General features: G+C 48.7%; 7 protein-coding genes across 7 annotated transcripts; 5 read left to right on the top strand and 2 right to left on the bottom strand.

Moving 5' to 3' along the window:
• Window positions 1-258: 258 nt before the first annotated feature.
• Window positions 259-1,831, top strand: F5147DRAFT_695759 (uncharacterized protein; the record flags this gene model as incomplete). The annotated part of the gene is made up of 2 exons (XM_041437402.1): window positions 259-1,615; window positions 1,690-1,831. A coding segment is annotated over exon 1 (851 nt), but the record flags the coding sequence as incomplete, so codon positions are not given.
• A 1,124-nt stretch (window positions 1,832-2,955) lies between these two features.
• Window positions 2,956-4,358, top strand: F5147DRAFT_177814 (adenylate kinase). The gene is made up of 4 exons (XM_041428410.1): window positions 2,956-3,234; window positions 3,301-3,508; window positions 3,565-3,750; window positions 3,810-4,358. The coding sequence occupies exons 1-4, from the start codon at window positions 3,084-3,086 to the stop codon at window positions 4,042-4,044; spliced, it is 780 nt and encodes a 259-aa protein (XP_041292527.1). The 5' UTR covers window positions 2,956-3,083; the 3' UTR covers window positions 4,045-4,358.
• Window positions 4,246-5,783, bottom strand: F5147DRAFT_773911 (Dolichyl-diphosphooligosaccharide--protein glycosyltransferase subunit WBP1; the record flags this gene model as incomplete). Its single annotated transcript, XM_041441539.1, has 5 exons — window positions 4,246-4,441; window positions 4,499-4,716; window positions 4,772-5,433; window positions 5,484-5,594; window positions 5,645-5,783. 5 exons carry the CDS (start codon window positions 5,781-5,783, stop codon window positions 4,246-4,248), a joined length of 1,326 nt encoding a protein of 441 aa, XP_041292526.1.
• Window positions 5,784-6,174: 391 nt separating this feature from the next.
• Window positions 6,175-9,653, top strand: F5147DRAFT_612902 (uncharacterized protein). Its single transcript, XM_041432471.1, is given in 4 exon segments — window positions 6,175-6,219; window positions 6,283-6,344; window positions 6,396-6,650; window positions 6,667-9,653. 3 exon segments carry the CDS (start codon window positions 6,329-6,331, stop codon window positions 9,423-9,425), a joined length of 3,030 nt encoding a protein of 1,009 aa, XP_041292525.1. The 5' UTR covers window positions 6,175-6,219; window positions 6,283-6,328; the 3' UTR covers window positions 9,426-9,653.
• A 178-nt stretch (window positions 9,654-9,831) lies between these two features.
• Window positions 9,832-12,062, top strand: F5147DRAFT_837141 (major facilitator superfamily domain-containing protein). Its single transcript, XM_041444046.1, has 13 exons — window positions 9,832-10,026; window positions 10,085-10,160; window positions 10,213-10,283; window positions 10,351-10,559; window positions 10,619-10,658; window positions 10,713-10,930; window positions 10,989-11,025; window positions 11,081-11,109; window positions 11,156-11,228; window positions 11,278-11,501; window positions 11,561-11,643; window positions 11,702-11,818; window positions 11,886-12,062. Exons 1-13 carry the CDS (start codon window positions 9,906-9,908, stop codon window positions 11,965-11,967), a joined length of 1,380 nt encoding a protein of 459 aa, XP_041292524.1. The 5' UTR covers window positions 9,832-9,905; the 3' UTR covers window positions 11,968-12,062.
• Window positions 12,063-12,882: 820 nt separating this feature from the next.
• F5147DRAFT_695743 (Golgi apparatus membrane protein TVP38) lies at window positions 12,883-14,380 on the top strand. The gene is made up of 7 exons (XM_041437401.1): window positions 12,883-13,274; window positions 13,329-13,479; window positions 13,532-13,740; window positions 13,794-13,874; window positions 13,923-14,058; window positions 14,109-14,172; window positions 14,223-14,380. Exons 1-7 carry the CDS (start codon window positions 13,194-13,196, stop codon window positions 14,347-14,349), a joined length of 849 nt encoding a protein of 282 aa, XP_041292523.1. The 5' UTR covers window positions 12,883-13,193; the 3' UTR covers window positions 14,350-14,380.
• Window positions 14,381-14,606: 226 nt separating this feature from the next.
• F5147DRAFT_800289 (RdRP-domain-containing protein) lies at window positions 14,607-19,540 on the bottom strand (the record flags this gene model as incomplete). The annotated part of the gene is made up of 7 exons (XM_041443259.1): window positions 14,607-14,819; window positions 15,629-15,922; window positions 15,973-16,569; window positions 16,627-16,740; window positions 16,790-16,862; window positions 16,917-17,881; window positions 17,936-19,540. The coding sequence occupies 7 exons, from the start codon at window positions 19,538-19,540 to the stop codon at window positions 14,607-14,609; spliced, it is 3,861 nt and encodes a 1,286-aa protein (XP_041292522.1).
• Between the last annotated feature and the right edge of the window lie 1,280 nt (window positions 19,541-20,820).

Below are 20,820 nucleotides of genomic sequence, written 5' to 3'. Positions count from 1 at the left end.
TCCCACATAGGAGGTAGCCGGTCTCTCAATATCCTGCCTGATCGAGTGGTTTTGTTACCCAGACCTTCCTGGCATGCACCCGAACAGTTCCGCCTATCAGTCCTCCGTGCTGCACGCGTCCAGATCCTCTTCAATCACAATTTCCATCGCGATGACTCTGTATGCGCACTGCTCCTTGCAAGCGCACCCAAAGACGCCCCGCTCTTTCCCCAGTTGCGCTCGCTCGGATGGTTCGACTCACATGTTGAAACCATCCCCGCCCTCAACCTCCTCCTGCCCACTGTCCATACCCTCGTTCTAAATATCACGAATGATCAATTTCGCAAGGCCGTCTTCCAAAACCTCCGTACCACCTGCTTGCACCTCAAAGTCTTGAATTTATAGGCGTGGTTGACACACTGGCAACCTCAGAATTGGAGTCCCTCCTGTTCAGCTATCCTGAGGGTCTCACCGAACTTTCGATCAGATGCTTCCGTGAAAACATCTCAAACGCCTTGCTCGAGGCTATCGCTGTGTGGCCACGTCTCCAATACCTCACTCTCCAGATAGGATTCAAAAGCATGCCTCTCCATGCACCCCAGCCTTTTCAGGCACTTACTCACCTGCATATGTCATGCGAGAGTCTGAGCCTTTTCTCATCCTTGCTGCATTCTATTTCCGGGACGGATTCTGGTACCTCCGGATTCCCAAACCTCAAGAAAATTTACAATATCGCACTCCATTGCGGTCCCACCAGTATCTGGTCCGAACTCCTCACTATCCTCACACGCACAAAGCTAGAGCACATCTCGATCATCGAGAAATGTAATCCTGAGCCCAAGCCGTGCTATACAGGACCAACATTTTTTGAGCTTCGCCCCTTCCTCGCCCGCCCTACCACACTCGTAAATATCAAAACCCTCCTCATCTTCCCCGCCCACGGCGGATCCATTATACTTACAGATGCCGATGTCCACACGCTTGCTCATGCATGCCCGCACCTCTATTCTCTTAGCCTAGGGAATCACAACACACCTGTGTCCTTGGGTGCCCTGGGTTACATTGTGAGACGCTGTCGTGAGCTATGCGAAATCTCGCTACGTGTGGACGCGCGGCTCGATGCGCTCGGCACAATACCTCTGGACGATGACGAGCAAATGTATCTACAACCCAATAGACGTCTGATGAGGCTAGCCATTGGAGGGTCACCCATTGCATGTGTGGGTCCGTTGAACCCGCCGACTGCACCAGACCTGATGATGTCGATCCCACGGTTCCTGCACATGATAGCACCGCGACTTGTCAAAATATCCTTAGAGTCGCATTTCGTGTGGACACGTTACAGGTACAGGGAAATGAAGACAGCGAATGATACGGAGAGGTGGGAGAAGGTGAAGGATGTCTTGTCGGAGTTGGCACAAGGGGACACTGACTGATGGTTTTGATTTTCTTGTCGGTGAGAGCAATGTCATGAGTAGAAGAATATGTCATAACACCACGCGGGCTACGAACAGCACAGCAATACCTAGAGAATTGACAAGTGTAATAGTATGGACGTAGTATATTGACCGCTGCTTATCGAGTCCACCACTCTCGCGCTCTGGACCGAACGAGTAGCTTGATCAAAAAGGCGCGGTCTCCACAAGGCTAGCCGGCAAGATGTTGAAATCGATACGTGTGGCAAGATCAGCGATGCCTTCGTCGTGCAGCCTCGTGCTTGAGCTTCTCCGTTCAGCGCAAGAAAGGCTAGAAAATCTGTGGTCAACTTGCTAGTGATGATTGTGATATGTATTTTGCCATACATTGTGTTTATCATGTAAATGATCTCCAAAGGACATATTACCTACAAGTCGTCTGTTGACCGAAGAACACAGCCATACGTTCTCTTCGAGCCATGACTTGAGTGCAGCCTGCACTTGTCAAGAGGACAGACCCTCGACAATCCGGCACGATATCCCAGTTTTCTTTGTGCGACGGCGAGGGTTGCATGTCGAAGTCCTCGTCATCAAACCTCGATACGAAATCAGGCTTCCATATCATTCGTACTCGACTTTGATGGATGAATAGATGTCTGCAGGATGCGGAAGGACTCTGAAATTTTCGGGCTGAAGTTCGTTAATAAAACGAATAGTTCATATGTTGAGCAGCTCACCTTCGAGTCTGATAGATCGGCCCTCAAAGCTGCCAATGATGAGATATTGACTGAAAGAATAAACAAGCAACACAGATCGAGGGTGAACCGAAAGGCACTGGGGAATTGTCGTGAATTGGTCGCTTTGTCCATGCGCTTGAGGAGTAAGACCAAATTGAGTCGGACGAGGGCCATGAGTGAACTCATTGATAAGCACAGAAGCGGGATCGATAGGGCGTAGGTCACTTTCAAGGATGAGGACGGACATCGGAGATGTTTCAGTATCAATTTCCTTGTCAAAATTCCTCAGCAAGATGGACGTACACACTAGTCTAAGGTGTCTTAGCGAAGATGATGGAGAGGATATATGTTCATTCTTGGCAGCTACAATATCTCCAACGTCCTAACATCCACCATGTCCCTGACTCGTGCGATGATGTTCTGATCCGACGCGATCCTCTTGACTGCCTGCATTGGCAACGTGGAGAATGAGAAGGTTGCTTGTTCCTCGAAAAGCATGATAAATATACACAAGCCAAAGTCTTCATACAAGCACTCAAAGATGAGACACATCTACACTTGCTGTAGATGCAGCATCATATTTGAGGTTGAAAATGACAAAATTCATGTTGGCGAACGTTCGAGACATGCATGGATTGCACGATCGATCATGACTCGATGCCAGTAGTACTGTGAGTACAGAGGGTTTGAATGCGGAATTTGCTCGCTGCATCCAAGACTAAACTCTCTGTACCACACGATGAGTACTGAGAGCCTTTCGAACTCTGCAGATCACCAATGGCAAGAGACACGTCGATGGGAAACCTTGGATACGCGCTCAAACTCCGTTTAAAATTTACCACGCTTCTGTCCCGAATAGTTATACGGTGAAGACAGGGAGCGCCCATTTCGTCTTCCTCCCAACTTCTCCGGTCAACAAGACTCAAGTATTCGTCGGTCGTTGAAGTTCAATATGGCACCCTCAGATGAACTCGAGTATCTGAAGCACCTCGTAGCGCAGCTCAATGACAAAATTCACGCGCTAGAGGCAAAGGCGAAAGCTTCCGTTTCTCGGACGCCTGCCCAACAGCTTAGGACCATTCTTATGGGTCCTCCTGGTGCTGGTCCGTCACTTTTACTTGAATAATGATGTTCCGGTGAGATGTATTAACATTTACGGCGGTTCACAGGCAAGGGAACGCAAGCCCCACGGATACGCGACGATTTCTGCGTCTGCCACCTCGCAACGGGCGACATGCTCCGCGAGCAGATAGCCAAGAAAACTGAGTTGGGGAGGATGGCTAAGAAAGTCATGGATGCCGGTGAACTCGTCACGGACGATATCATGGTCAACATGATCAAGGATCAGCTTGAGAATAACAAGGAGTGCAAGGACGGGTGCGTTTTATCTATATCTTTTTATTTAATCGCGTCGGTTCTGATATGGGGCTCAGATTCGTATTGGACGGGTTCCCGAGGACCGTGCCTCAAGCTGAGAAACTCGATTCCATGCTTGATTCCCGCGGTGAAAAGCTCGACAGCGTCGTCGAGCTCCTCATCCCCGATCAACTCCTCATCTCCAGGATCACCGGCCGTCTCATTCACCCGGCTTCAGGGCGGACGTATCACAGAGAATTTCAGTACGTCTCACACTAACGCTGTGCACTCTTTGACGCTAATACATTCCGGTATTACATAGTCCGCCTAAAAAACCTATGACGGATGATGTCACCGGCGAACCGCTTATTCAGCGGTCCGATGACAATGTAGAAACGCTGCGCAAGCGTCTTGACACGTTCCACAAGCAGACTGGTCCTGTCGCAGCGTACTACAAAACAAAGGGCTTGTGGCAAGGCATCGACGCCGCTCAAAGTCCTAGCGTCGTCTGGGATAATCTTCGCCAAGTGTTCCGGGCTCCACCGGCAAAGTCGTAATATATCGCACGCTTTTCGACCGGTGACCATACATAGACCCGTCTCTTTCGTGCATAAACTGTTGTACAGTGCTTTTCACCTACATATTTGCGCTTGTCAAACAGCACGTACATAGAGCACCAAACTTGCAAGATTCAGATAAAGCGACTATCGACGCGTGGCGGTGATATTTTACTTCGATAACTAAGCACGCCTGAACAATTACTCTACTTTGGAACCCTTCTTCCGCTCGCCTTTGACATCTCCTGCAAGCCACAAAGCTGCAAAAAGGAAAAATCCAGCGCTGGTGCTGATAGCTCCTGCATAATACGGCCACGCGGCGCTCAAGAAACGGGGGTATTGGTCATGTCTCGGCGGCACGACCGGGACGGTCGTGCTTGATTCGAGGTATGAGTAACTAATTATGAATCGGTTGGTCAAAGACGTCAACGCGGAGATGAAGTAATGTACTAACCCCTTCCTCTTCCAGTTGAGGACAAACTTGAAAACACCATGTCTATCAGGAGCGCGAAACTGGACTTGGTATGTACCAGGGGAGCCAGAAACAGGCAGAAGAGAGGTGCGGATGTGAGGATCGAGCATGGTGAATTCTAACTGCAAGTCGTCGATGCCGCTGTAAGGCTTCCATGTAGACGTCTCGCTGTCGTACGCAGAGATATGCGCTGTATACACCTTTCACAAGACATTACGTCAAGCAAGTACCATGAAACCAGCAAGCAAAACTTACGATTTCATCATTAGTAGTATACATCTTTGGCGCCTCGCTCTCACCAACTCGATGATGGTCAACCCCATCGATCCTCAACTTCAACTTCGCCTGGAAAACCCAGGCAGCCACATCCGTCACGAACAAAGCGTTCCCAGGAGGCCCCCCAGAAGGAAGCTCCTTTGTCGCATATTCGTCACTGAACATCTTCACGCCGCCTGCGAACACTACGCGCGAGTTCACGTTCGTTTGGAATCCAGTAACTAAGCCCATCTGACTTCCGGCCCAGAGGCCTTCACCGCCTTTTTCGGAAGCAGTTACGAGGGCGTCGCTGTCAGCGTCACTTGTGGAGTCGGCAGCGAAACTCTCTGCGGGGGCACGGAGAATGGGAACGAGCATAGGGGTAGAGCCTAGCGCGTGAGGTGCGCCTGTAAACCAGACTGGGGGTATTCCTGAGGTGAGGATTGGGCTTGATGATGAGACCGTGACAGGGATTGTGGTTTGGGGCTCTGAACGAGCGGGGTGGTGCGAGATAAGTGGTGTTTCTGGAGGCGGGAGGATGAGTGAGAACTCTGCCGCGAGACTTGTGAGGGGCGTTTGTTTCGGAGAGAGCGCGATGAGTAGGTTGGTGTTCTCTGAGAGGAGGCCTACGAGTGACTGGGGAGTGATGTCTTGTGCATATGCTGTGATTGGATTGAGGTCAGTAGGTTTGTACTTTATACTTTGTACGCACATTTTGTGTCTGGTGCGAAAAGAATGACGTGGTCATAGTTTGGCACGCCATAGTCGGTGATGGCAGGACTGGTGTCTTTGGGAGCACGGAACGTTAAATTATAGCCTCGTTCTTTCAAAGAGTCAGATGATACAAAACAACCATTAAAACTAAACACATACTTTCAAGTCCACCAAAGAAAATCGAATAGTTCTCCCTGTCTAATGATGGGTCGAGCACTACAAGAACAGAACTCGAACTTGCAAAGCTGAATGTTGTAAGTGTAAGGAGAGTTACGAGTGCAGAGCTGAGAAGCCGCATCTCTGTGGTATTGTTGATGAGACCAGCGTTAATGTCGCAGCCTTCCACGTCTTGGATGTTCTATTTTTGGACGTGTTTGAGCGTGGTTGTGTAGCCATGTTTGGTCCCGTTGCGAAGGATTTGTTTGAGCAGTGTGTGGTTGGGGGTGCGCGTGATTGACTTGTCGTGTCAATATTCGAATTCCCTACCAGGCTTCAAAGCTTCACGTCCGTTGACGAGCTCCAGTCCACCAATATTTATCAATTGATTTTAAGGATATTACGTCCGTCTAGCTGTCTACAGTGGCTTAGCTTTAAGCTTCAACTTGAAATGTTGTCACCTTTCTATAGATTGAAACCTCCATTCAACCATTCAATATTAATATTCAATTTCAAATCGCGCCTCGCGCTCACCATCCCCCAACTCTAAGCCCAAGAAACTTTGGATTCAAATCCTCGTGCGTTGTCTCTCGAATTAACCATCGCCTGGAGGATTTCTAACAGCACCCCCTCGAACCCAGTTAGTACTTTTAGTTGGTTCGCTTATCACAACGCCGACCTTCATCAATGAGTAACGATCAATGTTAATACTTCCATCTCTTATCTCTCACATGATCTCTAACCTCTTCGATAGTTCTTGAAGAAATTTGGCTAAAGCTCTCCCAGGTTGCTGTCACAGGTGCCCAATACAACTCTGGTGAACGTTTGCCCCACCCGAAATGTTTGAATGGGACCCGAGTTGATCTCCTCAAATACATCCACGAATTATTGGATGACCCAGAGAAAAATCAACTGATTTGGCTGCATGGCACGGCTGGTGTCGGAAAGTCTGCCGTCGCGTTTACAGTTGCTGAAACGATGAGAGGTCTCAAAGTGACCGAAGAGACACGTCGAAAAACGGCTAGCAGGAACATTCTTTTTCTCGCGCAAGTACACAAAGCGTTGCACAGCTGGACATTTCTTTGCGACGCTTGCCTACCAGCTTGCCACCAATTTTCCAAGCATCCGGATGGACGTGAGCAGAGCGATCCGCAACAATCCTGCACTACTAAACCCGGATACGCCTCTCCGCGACCAGATGGAGGCTCTCTTTCTCCAACCCCTCCGCAGACTTCGACTCAGATTTCCGGGATGTCCGCCTTTGACGTTTGTTGTCGATGCGCTTGATGAATGCACATCTAAACCCGAGATTACTGATCTCATCCTTTCCCTTGCACAGGCTCTTCGTGAGCCTGACCTTCCCGTGACCCATATTCTACTCACAAGTCGCTCGGAATCCCATATCCATAAAGCCTTCCAGAACGAAGAGGTGCGCCCGTTGGTGCGCGAGATATCCGTGAGAACTTCTGGGGATGGCATTTCGTTGGACGGCGTAGATGTTGACAACGACATCTGTACTTTCTTGCAGCATTCCTTTGAAGAGCTGGAAAGTCGCCATCCCGATTTCCCTAAGCTATCGATGGATGATCTTGCGAAGCTGGCGAGCCGAGCGGGCAGACGTTTCATTGTAGCGTCTACGATGATGAAGTTTATTATCGACGATGAAGACAAGGATCCCCGCGATCGATTGCAGCTGATGCTCAAGCTGACGAGCAAGCTGCTACCAGGAACGGAGGTGTACAAGTTTTACGACTGTATCCTCTCAACATGTGCCGACCCCAAGCGTGCTTACATGCACTTGTCCATTGTTGCTGCCCTCACAGACCCTCTTCCCATTTCGCAAATCTCATCACTTCTTGGCCCTGGTTTAGGCAGGGATGTGCAGACAACGTTGATACAGCTACGGTCTTTCGTGGATATCCCTGGAGACAGCATTCTCCCTGTGAATATCCATCACTCGTCCATTCGTGACTACGTTTTCAACTCCTCAAACTCCAGCATCCCTCAAGTCCGCGAACACGATATGCCATCACCCCACTCCCTGCTCGCTGATTCCTCTTTTCGCTTGATGATGAAAGAGATTCCTGAAAGCACGGCCCTCTTGGATGCGCTCTCAGGACTGATGGAGCAGAGCCATGCAATGCAACATATGGACCACAGTACATTAAAAAACCAATTAGCCTTCCTCGTTCGGCCACCCGAGCCAGTGTCTGTTCTTATCTGCATGCTATGGCTTCGAGGTGATCGCCGGTCAGATATGCAATTCTGGTTAAAGACCATGGATGGGAGTGCCTGGCTACAGACCTGGAATGGGCAATGCTGGCTGAAGACCCGGGAGGGACGAGAGTGGCTGCTGCGTACCCAGGGAGGACGAGAGTGGCTGCAGACCGAGGCAGGAATAGCCTGGCAGGTCTCTGTCTCGGTCTCAGACTCAGACTCAGACTCAAGCATGCCACCATTACAACCCCCCGTTTCAGACTCGGAGTCCGACGGTCGGACGTTGGACAGTCGGATATCCAAAGATCGAGATGTCTTCGACTCTTCAGATCCTTCAGATTGGTATACAAGCCAGGAAGAGGATGACCAGGTGCAGTTGTGGCGCAGGCCAGATTGGCTGCAGACCCAGGAAGGGCAAAGCTGGCTGCAGACCAAGGAAGGATGGGACTGGTTGCGGACCGCGGGAGGACGAGACTGGCTGACTCGGAGAACTAGGGGAGGGCGACGCTGGCTGAAGACTAAGGGAGGGCGACGCTGGCTGCAGACCCAGGCAGGAAGGGGCGGCTGGCTGCAAACTGAGGGAGGACGGGACTGGCTGAAAAGTCAGACAGGACGAGACTGGCTGGCTCGGAGATCTAGGGGAGGGCGAATTTGGCTGAAGACCAAGGGAGGGCGACGCTGGCTGCAGACCCAGGAAGGAAGGGACTGGCTGCAAACTGAGGGAGGAAGGGACTGGCTGAAAAGTCGGAAAGGACGAGACTGGCTGAAAAGTTTGGCAGGACGGGATTGGCTGCAGAGTCGGGCAGGACAGGACTGGCTGCAGACTCGTGCAGGATGGGACTGGCTGCAGACTCATGCAGGATGGGACTGGCTGCAGACCCAAGCAGGACGGAACTGGCTGCAGACCAAGGTAGGACGAGACTGGCTGCAGACCAAGGCAGGACGAGACTGGCTGAAGTCTCCGGACGGGCCAGACTGGCTGAAATCCCCAGACGGGCAGGACTGGCTGCAGACGTCCCATGTTCAAGCGTGGAAATCCACTCCTGCGGCGTCCGTCTGGGTGACTTTGGACGAATTCTCAAGTATGTTGGAAGCAATCACCCAGTTTATCATTGTCCAAGAATTACGTCTGCTACCAACCTTTCAAGTGGTCCAGCAGTTCAAAAGCTTGCCGGACTTCTTGATGTTCCCAGTATTCCTTGCATTAAGCCACCAGCATCATTCCACTGTATCATCAACATATCGATCACCAAACAGGAAAATCGTTCATCCACCAGACAGGAAGATCGTTCGTGCTATGAACGCCTTCATGACTTTCGCACACAACGCACAGCGCACCAGTCAATTATCTTCCGATACTCTCAAGTACGCCTGTCAAAACTGGGCCACTCATCTCTCGCGTGCTCCAGATCCACGGGATGAAACGCTCAACTACATATTCCAGGCTTTCTGGGATCGTTACCTCCTTTCCTGGCTCGAATGGCAGTGGTGTTCAAAAGGTCTGCGGTCATGCCTTGTCATCTTATCTGAAGGGCAGAAACTTGTTAAGTGTATTCCAGGACCCTGAGAGGAGACTGGTTTCCGGAAGTTGGCTCTGAAACATGGCTCATTCCAAACCTTTTATACCTTTTATGTTGATAGCGGCTTACGACTGTCTCTTACATCTCCTTTTCCTCCTCGCTCAGTTATCAGCTTGCAGTCTTGATTGCCAAGGGTTTGTTCGACTCATTCAGGATATACTAAATAGATACATGTAAATTCAGTACCAGTGGTTTGACTCACCGCGTTTCTTTAAGAACCTATTGAACTTTGAGAAGCAAGCACATACTGAAAAACTTGACTGCCATTTGAATCAGAAATCTCCGTGACCCTCAGACTGGACCGTGGCGAACAGGCTAGAATCGATTTGATTCATATCTTGCCGGCAGGTAGGCAACTCAGGATCCTTCTCAGAAGCCGGGCTTTGATTGTTGACGTAAATACCTTCCGCGTTATTGCCGCGAGGTTCACTGGCTAGCAGCTCTTGGGCAGCTCACAATTTTTCACAATGGCCTCAGAAGAAAGCCCTTTACTGGTGCCTACCGCACATGAAGCTATTTACAACAGATTTGCGCCTGATCAAAAGAGGTGGATTGTGTTTCATGTGTCTTTTGCGGGTTTGTTGGCTAGTGAGTACTGGGAGTTAAAGTGTACTGTTTGACGCAGATACTGATAAACATTGGTCAGTGTTTGTCCAAGTGACGTTCGTGCCTTCCATCCCTCAGATAGCTAAAGATCTCGACTTAACACATGCTGTCGTTAGGTGTGTGTTGTATGCTCATCTGATATGTAGTCACGATCGAGCTAGTTCCCAGCTTGGCTTTGAGCGTATCGGTCTTTGCTAATGCCATCGGAGCGTTATGTTGGTCTGCGTATTCGTCTTTCTGTGCGTGCATCCCATGGCGTGTCTTACACTCATTGTAGTTTTTTGAGTTCTAACACCAGTCCTACAGACGGACGCAGATCGATATATCTGTGGGGAATGCCGTTTCTATGTGTTGGGAGCTGTGGTGTCGCGTTGTCGACTTCGTTGCAGAGTCTGTTATTCTGGCGATTCGTGCAGATGTTTGGATGCGCTGGGGCGTTGTCGTTGGGGTCAGGTGTAATTGGCGACATTTATAAACTGGAGGAGAGGGGGACCGCTATTGGGATATTCTTTAGTGTGAGGAATCATGACGATTGAATGGTTTTTTCGGTTTGGTATTGACACTGCTATCTCAGGTCACACTTCTCGGGTTCACTTTTGCCCCGTTTATTGGAGGTAAATATATTCTGGATGTTTATGACCGCTGACTCTAGTGACACATTTGATCAGGTGCGGCGACACAGTATTGGTCCTGGCGCAACCTGCATTATTCCGTTGGTGTATGGGGCTTACTCGAGATGCTTCTCATATATCTTTCATTTCCTGAGACCAGTCATCCCGGCACATTGGGTATTGATAAACTGCCGTCCAGGAGACGGATTCATATCAAATGGGTTAACCCTCTGAGCAGTCTTTGGTTACTTCGCAGTCCGAACCTATTTGCGGTTGTGAGTGCATTTACCATGCGCTACGTAGTACAAAGTCTTAATTTTGTGTGAGATTTAGATGCTTGCGTCAGCTCTAATGGTCAACACCATGTATGGTGCGTTGTTACTTGTTACTGATTGTGCAGTACATTCTCACATAGAATCATGTAGTTCTCCTCGTACCGATAGCGAATACCATTGTAAGCTGACAATCATCTTCCATCTCGCATCCTGATCGCGGTATAGGGCGCCCGGTATGGAATCACGAACAATGCCATCATCGGGGCATTTTTCCTCCCAAACGGACTGGGATGCTTCGGTAGGTCCAGAGCATTGTAGTCACAGTGCACCAACATGTCCTTGAACAGGCGGAACTCTGGTTGGTGGCCGCCTGTCGGACATTGTAGTCAGAAAATGGCGGGAGAAGCGCAGAGGAGCATATTGTCCCGAAGACCGCTTGAGAGCGACCTGGATTGGAGGGCTACTCATTGTCCCATTGTCTATTGGGGCATCGGGGCTGATCGCGACATATATTGGGGGACCGATCGGCCTTGCGCTGAATATATTATGCCTCTATGCGAATGGAGTGGGGGTAAGTCATGCGAGCTAGATCCCCTCACTTGTGCATAAAGCAATTCATTGGATTTATAGGTCGAGTTAGTGTTGAATCCCATTAATTCTTATAATGTGGACATAGTGCATTCTCGAAGCGCAGAGGCCGCAGCTGCTTGCATGTCAGTCTCTATAATATCGCCTGACTATTAAACTTGAACTCGTTCATTTACCTGTCAGGGCGAGCTGGTCGCTCATCATGTCTGTTGCCACTGCTCTTATCATTCCAACGATCGAGCGCATAGGTGTTGCGTGGACGGATATCACTGCGGCTGGCCTTGCGGTCATCGGACAAGGGTAGGGGTCTTTTTGAATGCAAGATTGGTGATACTGACATAGCACGGCTTTAAAACTTCTTTTATAGGATGATTTTCTTGACAATTCGTTATGGTGATAGCATGAGGGCGAGTATAGATGTTGGTTTCTCGACCATTGAGAATAATTAACGGATTGATCTTTGTTTATCTGAAAGGAAGCAATGTATTATAATCAATATATGTGGAACAATATACTCGTCATCATTGCCAACAAAGAAAATAGAATTGTCTCCCTGTCTAATGATGACTCGAGCCTCGAGCACCATGAGAACAAAACTCGAACTCGAAATACTGAATTTTGTAAGTGCAAGGAGTCAAATTTATTGTCCTTTGGGGTCAAAAACCCTGAGTAGGACATAGCCCTTTTCACGCGGGGGTTACTCCCGCTCATTCTACCGTATGCAAGGAAAGCTACGAGCGCAGAGCTGAGAATTAAGCCTACGTGTTCGATGTTCTATTTTTGGATGTATGTGAGCGTGGCTGTGTAGTGATGTTGTCAAGGCAAACTTTGACACGCACAGACTCGGACCACTCTGCAGTGACTCATCATACGTGTTATCTATAACCTTTTTATCAAATTTAACATCACAATATCCTACAACGTACCACGCCCGTGACGCTGACTCTGGCCTATAATCGACATTATTAGCAAGTGCAGCGAAGGGTTCTCCATGGTGTTGTAAACACAGCATGGGCAGCTCCTCGTTGTACCTGCCACGTTGTCAGGCGCGGTGCGCCTTAATCACCCAGGACTCACCTGATGTTTCTGTTGCATTGTTTTGCTGTCGCTTATAGCCACGAATCACATCCTGTAATGGTGAACAGGCCTTGAGCAAAAACGTAAGTGTTATCTTTGCAGCTACAGAGGAAGCCGATCGCATAAAGTATACGGATTGAAATAAGCACAGCAGTCCGTGTTGTAGCACCGATTCGCCCTGATGGGCACCAGAAAAGTGACCAAGATCATGCGAGCAAGGAAAAGTTGAGTGAGCCACTTTTTGATAGATTTTGGTCGTGCAAGCACCAGTCTGAATGCCTGTTCTAGGATCTTATGGGACAAAACGTGAATATAAAGCAAGCTGCACAGTCGGATTTGTGACGAAAATTTCTTCATCTACCTGTTACTCTCCATGATTGCAAATTGTACGTGGACAACTTTGGTGGCGAGGTTGAAGACTGTAAATTGTTATCCACAGCCAGCTGGCTTTGCCGCATTTGACTCTTGCTTGCTGGAGGGCATCCGAGAACCGGAGATTGTCATTGATCGTGGGGTGAAATCAACTTGGGTCCCAACCTGAACATTAACACCAACCCTTGCCATCACCAAGGCCCTCTTTCCTCGAGAAATCTCAAACATGTCGGCCACCCCCGCGAAGATAACTCGTTTTCTCAAGCGTCTCGTACGACCAGCTAGCTTGAGATATCCAGTCAAAAAGGTGACATCACTATTGAATTTTAGTGTTCTCGCGTTGACCGACAATGGTTTCTAGCCTGCGATATGGTTCCTTGTATTCTTCTATGTCTGCTCAGCCGCATTCATCATCACACTCACTCCAGCTCGCATTGCTCAATTCGTGTATGATACCGGTCAAAACTTCCGACATCTTCCATATGGGTACATGCTTCTTATCCTTGTCATGAGTAAGCATGTCTTGTACGCTTTCATCTGATGTTCAAACATGATTCATCTCAGTTGTCACATCCTTCCCCCCTTTCATTGGACATAGCATACTCCTTTACTTGTTCGGTTTCACATACGGCATACGGGGCATCATCCCCGCGGTAATTGGAACACTGGTGGCATCCGTTATAGTTTTTGTCACCCTTCGGATGATGTTCAGCAAGAGGCAGCGTTTGTGGACCCCCACTCACGAGAAATGGCAAGCTCTGGAAGTTGTCATAGTCAGTGTGTTTCATTAGCATCGGCTTATTTGCTTAGTGGAAGATGCCTACAGCGATCAAGAGGTATGCCCTTGATCATCCTCATCCGTATGTCTTCACTTGTGCCGTGGGCTTGGTCAAACTCGCTATTCGCAGTAAGCTTTTCAATTGCCAGTATTTTGGATCTAATGCCTTCACAATAGAGCATATCGTCGGTATCGTTGCTCCAGTTCTTCATAGCGACTTGTTTTGTCGTCCCAAGGGTCGTGATACAAGTATTCATCGGAACTCGTGTTGCCAAAATCTCAAACAACAAACTGAGAAGTCGCAATATTACCCGTAAGAACTCATGACATGCCGTTCTGCTTTTATTAATTCACGGCGCGCAGTAGCGAGATTTTTCAACGCCCTTCTCATTATCGGTGGTATTCTGTCAACTGCTTTAGCCAGCTCGTTCGTATCCAGGTCACCGCTATTCTGGATCTTTTCTCACGATGCTATAGGCTGGTCTATTATTTCGTACGGAAGGAGATCAAACATTTACGTGTCAGCTCGTCAAAGCGTGACGAAACAGCTGCAGAGACATTTGGGGCAACACAGGAAACGTCTTTTTCTGACTCCACAGTTTGACTCTTACTTCCTTACTGAGCTTATCGTAGTAAGCTGCCTTATCTTGGTGGTGGAATATATATTATCCACCCGCATTGTTGTGTTCTTGATGGATCGATCCTGCTGACCGTTGCTGTAGCAAAACTTGCTGCCAAGGGACCGAGTTTCAGATCAGCAAGAACAGCACGTACTAATTAGGCGCACCAGTAGGATTCCCCTCCCGATTGGACAAATACTAGTGAAGCAACGTGCTGCAAAATTTGGTAGCTAGTCATGAGTTATGAACTATCTTTGTCAAACTGACGCCCGTGAGCTAATAGTGAAAAACATGTGCCTTCAAGGGGCAGGGTCGAGAACGAACGGCAAGTGAGGGCGCTTGCGGATGGCAAAACAGGACTGTCTCTGAATGGTGGGGTCGAACCCCCAACGTCAGGTATAAAATCTCGATTCGGAGCAGATGGTGCAACTACACCACCACGCCCCTTTGGAGACTAGACGCAGAAGCAAGGATGGCAGTATATATGAACTTGTACTGTTAACGCACGGCAAAATAGGTATCCCCATCTAAGAGCCTTTAAGGGGGGAGGGGGAGTCGAACTCCCAACATCGGGTATAAAAACTTACCAAAGCGAACGATACAGTTAGATACCGTTGCATTTGGCACTGGATGGAAAGTTTGGGGATGGCAGCAGTATATACGCACTTGCACTTCTTTTTTTATGTAAATGAAGAAAAAAATGCGCATGTTAGATATAGCCTTATTCGCGAGGCTTACTCCCGCCTAATCTATCGTGTGTAGTCTTGGACTCTTGGTAGCTTATGCCGTAAGCCCACAACTCGGAACTTCGGTTCTATGTAACAATGGAGGTAAAATGAGGGGTGGAATGATGTTACGATAGCGGCTATTGTTTCAGGGTGTAGTCCTAATGCACGCTTAGTACTAGTACAAGTCCACCGAAGGTCCAGTCTAACGATGTCTGTATTCACAATGGCTTCGACTTGTTTCACCATGCACCTCAAATTTGTTTTTGTGGACCGTGACTGAGCCATGGTATATAACTTGAGGGCGTAGGCATTTCCTCTGCATCGTTATCATTCAAACAGCTATTAATGCACAGTTATTTGTGCCGTTTTACGTGTCTCATAAAATAAGTTGAATCTGAAGAGACAAATCTACTGAAAAAAGGTGCTTTTACTTCTGTCGTGTTCACATGACTTCCCCACTGCTCGTACAAAAAGTAACGATCACTGCTAAAATACATTGTACCAAACACAAATTCCGGTCATCGATCCTTTATACCATGAGACGAGATGTCTTCACAATCTCGAGCATCATGCCCAGAGCGATCAATCCAAAACTCTGAGCTCCAAACATGCTCGGTTCTTCCTTCAGGTTATCTTCTGCTACACACCACGCCGCCAAACAGCGCTTGAACGTTTCTGCCATCACTCGCCGGTCTGACTCTTCATAATCTTCTTCCTCGTCCGTTTCCGTCTCTGATGTCTCCTGGTCCTCCTCGTACGACGTTTCGGTCCTTGATACAGGATTCTCCCCCTGAAGTTCTTCCCTTACTCTACGAACGAGTTCTTGCGTCTGAAAATATTGTTAAATAACCCATGATGTAGATTGGATGTTGCGCTGACCTGCAAGTTCATCGCGGAGACTGTATTCCGCCGACGTTGATGATCGGACCAAGTTGCCATGATGGTCCCGCTCACCAGTTCGGCTTCGGAGACGTGAACATTCTTGTTTTTCGACATTGTGTGTGCTTGCCCGACGATCAGTAGCTGCTCGCAATATGCATTGAGTAGATATGTAATCTCCTCCATCAACTCTTCACTCGGATCGGGCAATCCTGGAAGGCCAAGATGACGGAGGTCTACGTAAGAGAGCGCAGCCTCCACAGTGGCTCCGTCGGATGGAGAAGAACTCCCGTTCCATGCATGAGGTATTACTCTCTTCATTGGCACCCGACGGTAAAGTTCACCGAGAAGCTTTGTGCTTTTGTAGTACTGCCCGCCGGTGATATCAGCGCCTTCTTTGGCAAGAAAATCTGGCCTGGCTTGAGTCCTCGGAAGCCAAGGTAAGGATCTGAAGTTAACAGGAGTGCCGCTCTTCGGAAAATCAAGTGCCTGGGAAGCAAACTTCGCGAGCTCAATGCATTCTCTACAATTTGGAGTATTCTTGTCAGAAAACCTGAGATGACTGATGGCGATGGGACCAATGAGGTCGGCCTGAATCTATTTTTCACAGTTCATCTCGCAGTCATTTGAACTTGAAGTCAGGATGCAACTCACATAGTCAATTACGAAGTCTGCGACATCGGAGATGCCGCATACATTCGGTATCGATCTGATGGTCACTGCCGGATATTCTCCGGGTTCGAACTGTTTCGTTGGTAGCAGCCTCGGCTGCGGAACGCTTAGGCATGAATGGATGTATCGAAACTTTTGAGCTTACATCAAGAATTAGGTTGAAAATGTCACCATCAAGATCGCCTCCACCCAGACATGATGCAAGCGCCCGTTCACCCCTGTGGACGATATGATTCAGTGTGCCTTTGTTTTGAATCATGAACAGAACTTACTTGCAGGAAAAGACGACGACATTCTTCAAGTGTTCCAACTCTGGCCGTCGTACAGCCGTCACAACCTGCAGGTCGCCTGGGTGAATCTGTGGGCTGCGCGTTATGGCAACCTTTCCCGTGATGCTCTCAACAAATCCCTTCCTTTCATCAAACACGGTCGCGTATATCTCTCCTTCTCTCAGGCAGCCCCATTCATCGGAAACGCCAAGCAAGGTATACGAACCTGGCACTGATATGTGCGCGCGGTACTTTAGTTCCCGCAAGATGTACGTCTCGACGCACTGCAGAGAGCTTTCAATGAGCTTGTTGGTCCACAGCCACGGGTGATTTTCCGCGTCTCCAATTTCGAGTTGCAAAATGGACGATAGGTTTGTGAAGAGAGACGGTAGATGGAAAGATGCCCCAAGTCCGTGTTGCTGAATAATTTTTGAGGCATCGGTACATGACAATCGGACGGACTGAGCTTTGTGTATGTCATCGTCCTGTAGCTCAATAATTCTTTGAGTGTCCACACCCAAGAACTCCATAAGAGATATGAGCGGACGATTGAGGAACACCGGTATTGGTTCCGCTGATGTCGATTGGACGTCAAATGTGAGATTCTCGGGGGCATTGAACTTGATCTGTGACGGACGAAGGCGGACGAGCTTTCCTTGAATTGTGGGGTCTTGGACGACCATGCCTTTGGCCCCGCCAAGTCGAAATTGGAAGGCCGATGGAACATGTCGTAGCTTCGCGGATCGCTTTTTTCTCTTCTGCATAGACCTCCATATCTCCGTGGCAAGCTCAACTGATATGGAGCTGCACCCATCTGTCATGAGCCCGCCTGAAGGCGAGTATCTGTCGGGACAACGAAAATCTACTTCTTCGGGAAGAAGTGTGATCGATGGATCAGTGCCAGAGAAGGCTTGAGACCATCTTGCAGCCAAACGAGCTGGTTGTTTGTGAAGTTTGGAGAAATCGCCCTAATAATTGCATTCAGTCCAAGACATCGAAGGAATCCGATGGAAAGAACTCACCAAGTTGTTTCGTATTGCTTGTGCATTCAGCAATTTCCCATCCTCATCCTCGAATGGCGTAACAAACCACACCGAATGTTCTTTCAGACCGCTCATAGAATATCCCAAGAACTGGAATTGGCGTCCAGCGACGCGATAGCCATCGAGGAGGATATTGCGATATCGCACCCTCAAAAGGTCTGCAATGGAGCAATCGGGTTCCCGATGAAGTTTCGATCCATTCTCGTCCTGGAAACAAACACGCAGGAAGCACTCGGGATGTCCGTATCGGCGTAAAACACTATTGGACTGGTCCGGGACAGGTCCCTCTAGAATATACCGCGTGGGCGTTAGGATGAGATGATAGGATAGGTAGACCCCACTCTGTGGTGGCGGGGCTAGAAGAGGACGGGGCTTTTGGTGCTCTTTGATAAATCCTTGGGTAACTCGGCGAAGAAGAGAAGGCAAACTCTCTTGACTGGATTGCCGCCGTGTCCGGCGGTTGCGACGTTTTGTACGACTCGCACTGCGTCCTGCAAGCTCCGAGGCAAAGGACCGAAATATTTCCGGCGCATCGTCGCCATGTTGAGCTTGTAATGATAAGATGGCCTCCTTCAGCGAAAGAATGTCCGCCGCACTCAAGAGAGAATCTGCAACCGTCTTTTCTACTTCGAACCCAAGCTTGTATGGGATCTGAGAGAGTGACTCGTGAAGCTTCTCAACGGATGTACCGTTCGAGATGTGATTACGGATCTTGATATGGTGTTGCGTGGAGCAACGCAGATGGAGACGATCGCGGCATGTATAAATGAACCTATCTGCCTCTGACTGGTTGTGAAAGGCCAACATCAGACTATAACATCCCGGAGGCATTTTTTGATTACGCCCCAAACCCGCCATACGATTAATAGTAGTGTTGTCCAGCATGTCGGTAAGCAAGGTGTACACAGGAGGCTCATCGGCACGAACGAACACAACAGTGGTATCTTCATCCCGGTTACCCACTAGTGCTGCGATATTATGAGGCGCATAGGATGCAGTGATGGATGTGGTGATGCTTTGTCCAAAAAGCTCCATAAGACCACCGAGATCAATACCGGAGGGGTTGTTATATGTGTTTTGTTGAGGCTCAAAGGTGAAGCGTACCTGCCGATGCTCCAGATCACAAATCACATTAGCTGTACCAGGCGGGGACACTTGTGAAGAAAAAGATCCATCCGGGAGGAAACGGCCGAACGAATAGCGGAGAAGCTGGAAAGACTTGTTTCTCATAAGAAGCCATTCCTGCTCTTCTCGCAACTGCATTGGGTCGCGCCATGGAACCTTATTCAACCTCTCGATACGGGACTCGTGGATCGCCTGCGTGCTCCTGCTGATGAGGATTGGTCGACCTTTGACGACAATACCTGTGACACCATGAGCACGCAAGAAAGTGACCCCAGCATCCTCTGTTGGCAGAGTGAGGGTGCCTTGCTGTCCGTCAGGGTGTGATTCGTCTGAGAAGTGTACTTCAAAATTCAGGAGAGGACTGATTTGAAAAGGAGGTTTGTGAAGTATGTTGGCGAACGCAATTGTCAAGTCTTCTGTAGTAACTGCCAGAGGGATGTTGTGCAAGGAAATTTCCATCTATCCAGGTCATTGTCAAGTATAAGTTTAGATCGTGAAAGGGTCACTCACATTGTGTGACTGTCGATTGGTAACAACGAGAAAGACGATGGCGTCGGCACTTGAATATAAGCTGGGTTTTGATCATGGACAAACGCCCTACGGAAGCCAAATCAGAAGATAACCACTAATGCGGGCGTAACATCATGGCACGGTCATGATACTGCGCACCTTTCCCTTTCCTAACAATCACCCAGTATCAGGCGCCGTGCCAAACTATCGGATTGGAATGCAAGGCAAATGAAACACCACTTCTTCTCCCCAGCGGTGCTATCGGTCGGCTAGATACATCAATCTATACAATTGACAACTACGATAGTGAGCCTGTACCGTGATAAGTTCGACGCCAAGACTAGGAATACGGCAATCATGAGTTTCTCCACCGTTCTATCGTCACTGACTAGGTCTTTTCTGACCTGAGCATCCTTCCTCTGAGCGGCGACGATCAATTCTATCTTTAGTCCCATCTCGCCATCATGATACGGCTCACCTCACGTGCGTGATCTAGGTCTTGTGATAGCGACAAGAAGCCAAGGAAGTGCTACAACTAGGTATTTTGAGTGCGATCTGCCAAACAAGATTTGAATTTGATAGGAGAGTGTGAGTCACTGGCCTTGTCCTTCTTGAGATGCGAACCGCCACATGAAAGTAACCATATCTTTCCATGGATCCACAGCATGGGCCTCCAAAACCCCTGAGTCGTATCCTGTTCCAGGAGGTGGACATACTTGGTTATATTGCTTGATTGCTTCAGGCAATATACGTGTCTCCTTATCCTTGATTGCTCCATGTTTGGTGGTTGATCCTTCCGGGGCACAATACCTTGAAGGGCCATGATCATGGGGCTCACTTCGGACATGCTTGGTCACCAAACATTCTGGAACATAATCGTCCAATTTTACAACACTTCTCCAACATCTTAGAAGAACCCACCGTTTTGCTTCATCCAGGACCGTAGATTGAGCTGTGAGACAATAATTCACCATTTCAGTAGCTTCCCACGCCTGTAGGTCAACCGTTTGAAAAATATGGCTCCAGAGTACAACACCAGGGGTATCAAGCCCAGGCGCTCCAAAACTTTTGATAATGTCCTGGACAGATAAATGAAAAGTTGGCGAAGACAAATAAAGCGGTCACCTGGATACTCGTTATCCTGTAATAGACTACGATCGGCTCTGGTGTCGGGTAATTATATTCTTCCTTTGCAAGCAGTACTGAGAGCGCATAAAATAGAATCCCAG

This window comes from Suillus discolor (assembly GCF_016758755.1).
Source record: "Suillus discolor strain FC423 chromosome Unknown F5147scaffold_29, whole genome shotgun sequence".
Classification (NCBI taxonomy): Eukaryota; Fungi; Basidiomycota; class Agaricomycetes; order Boletales; family Suillaceae; genus Suillus; species Suillus discolor.
Note: the sequence above shows the minus strand (reverse complement) of the source record. Positions and strands in the feature narration are given on the sequence as shown.

Coding starts and splice junctions, on each gene's coding strand:
- F5147DRAFT_177814 (XM_041428410.1), top strand. CDS start 3,084: ATGGCACCCTCAGATGAACTCGAGTATCTGAAGCACCTCGTAGCGCAG. Junction 3,235..3,300: donor TATGGGTCCTCCTGGTGCTG/GTCCGTCACTTT, acceptor GGCGGTTCACAG/GCAAGGGAACGCAAGCCCCA. Junction 3,509..3,564: donor AACAAGGAGTGCAAGGACGG/GTGCGTTTTATC, acceptor TATGGGGCTCAG/ATTCGTATTGGACGGGTTCC.
- F5147DRAFT_837141 (XM_041444046.1), top strand. CDS start 9,906: ATGGCCTCAGAAGAAAGCCCTTTACTGGTGCCTACCGCACATGAAGCT. Junction 10,560..10,618: donor CTATTGGGATATTCTTTAGT/GTGAGGAATCAT, acceptor CTGCTATCTCAG/GTCACACTTCTCGGGTTCAC. Junction 11,110..11,155: donor TACCGATAGCGAATACCATT/GTAAGCTGACAA, acceptor ATCGCGGTATAG/GGCGCCCGGTATGGAATCAC.
- F5147DRAFT_695743 (XM_041437401.1), top strand. CDS start 13,194: ATGTCGGCCACCCCCGCGAAGATAACTCGTTTTCTCAAGCGTCTCGTA. Junction 13,480..13,531: donor GCTTCTTATCCTTGTCATGA/GTAAGCATGTCT, acceptor GATTCATCTCAG/TTGTCACATCCTTCCCCCCT. Junction 13,875..13,922: donor GGTCAAACTCGCTATTCGCA/GTAAGCTTTTCA, acceptor CCTTCACAATAG/AGCATATCGTCGGTATCGTT.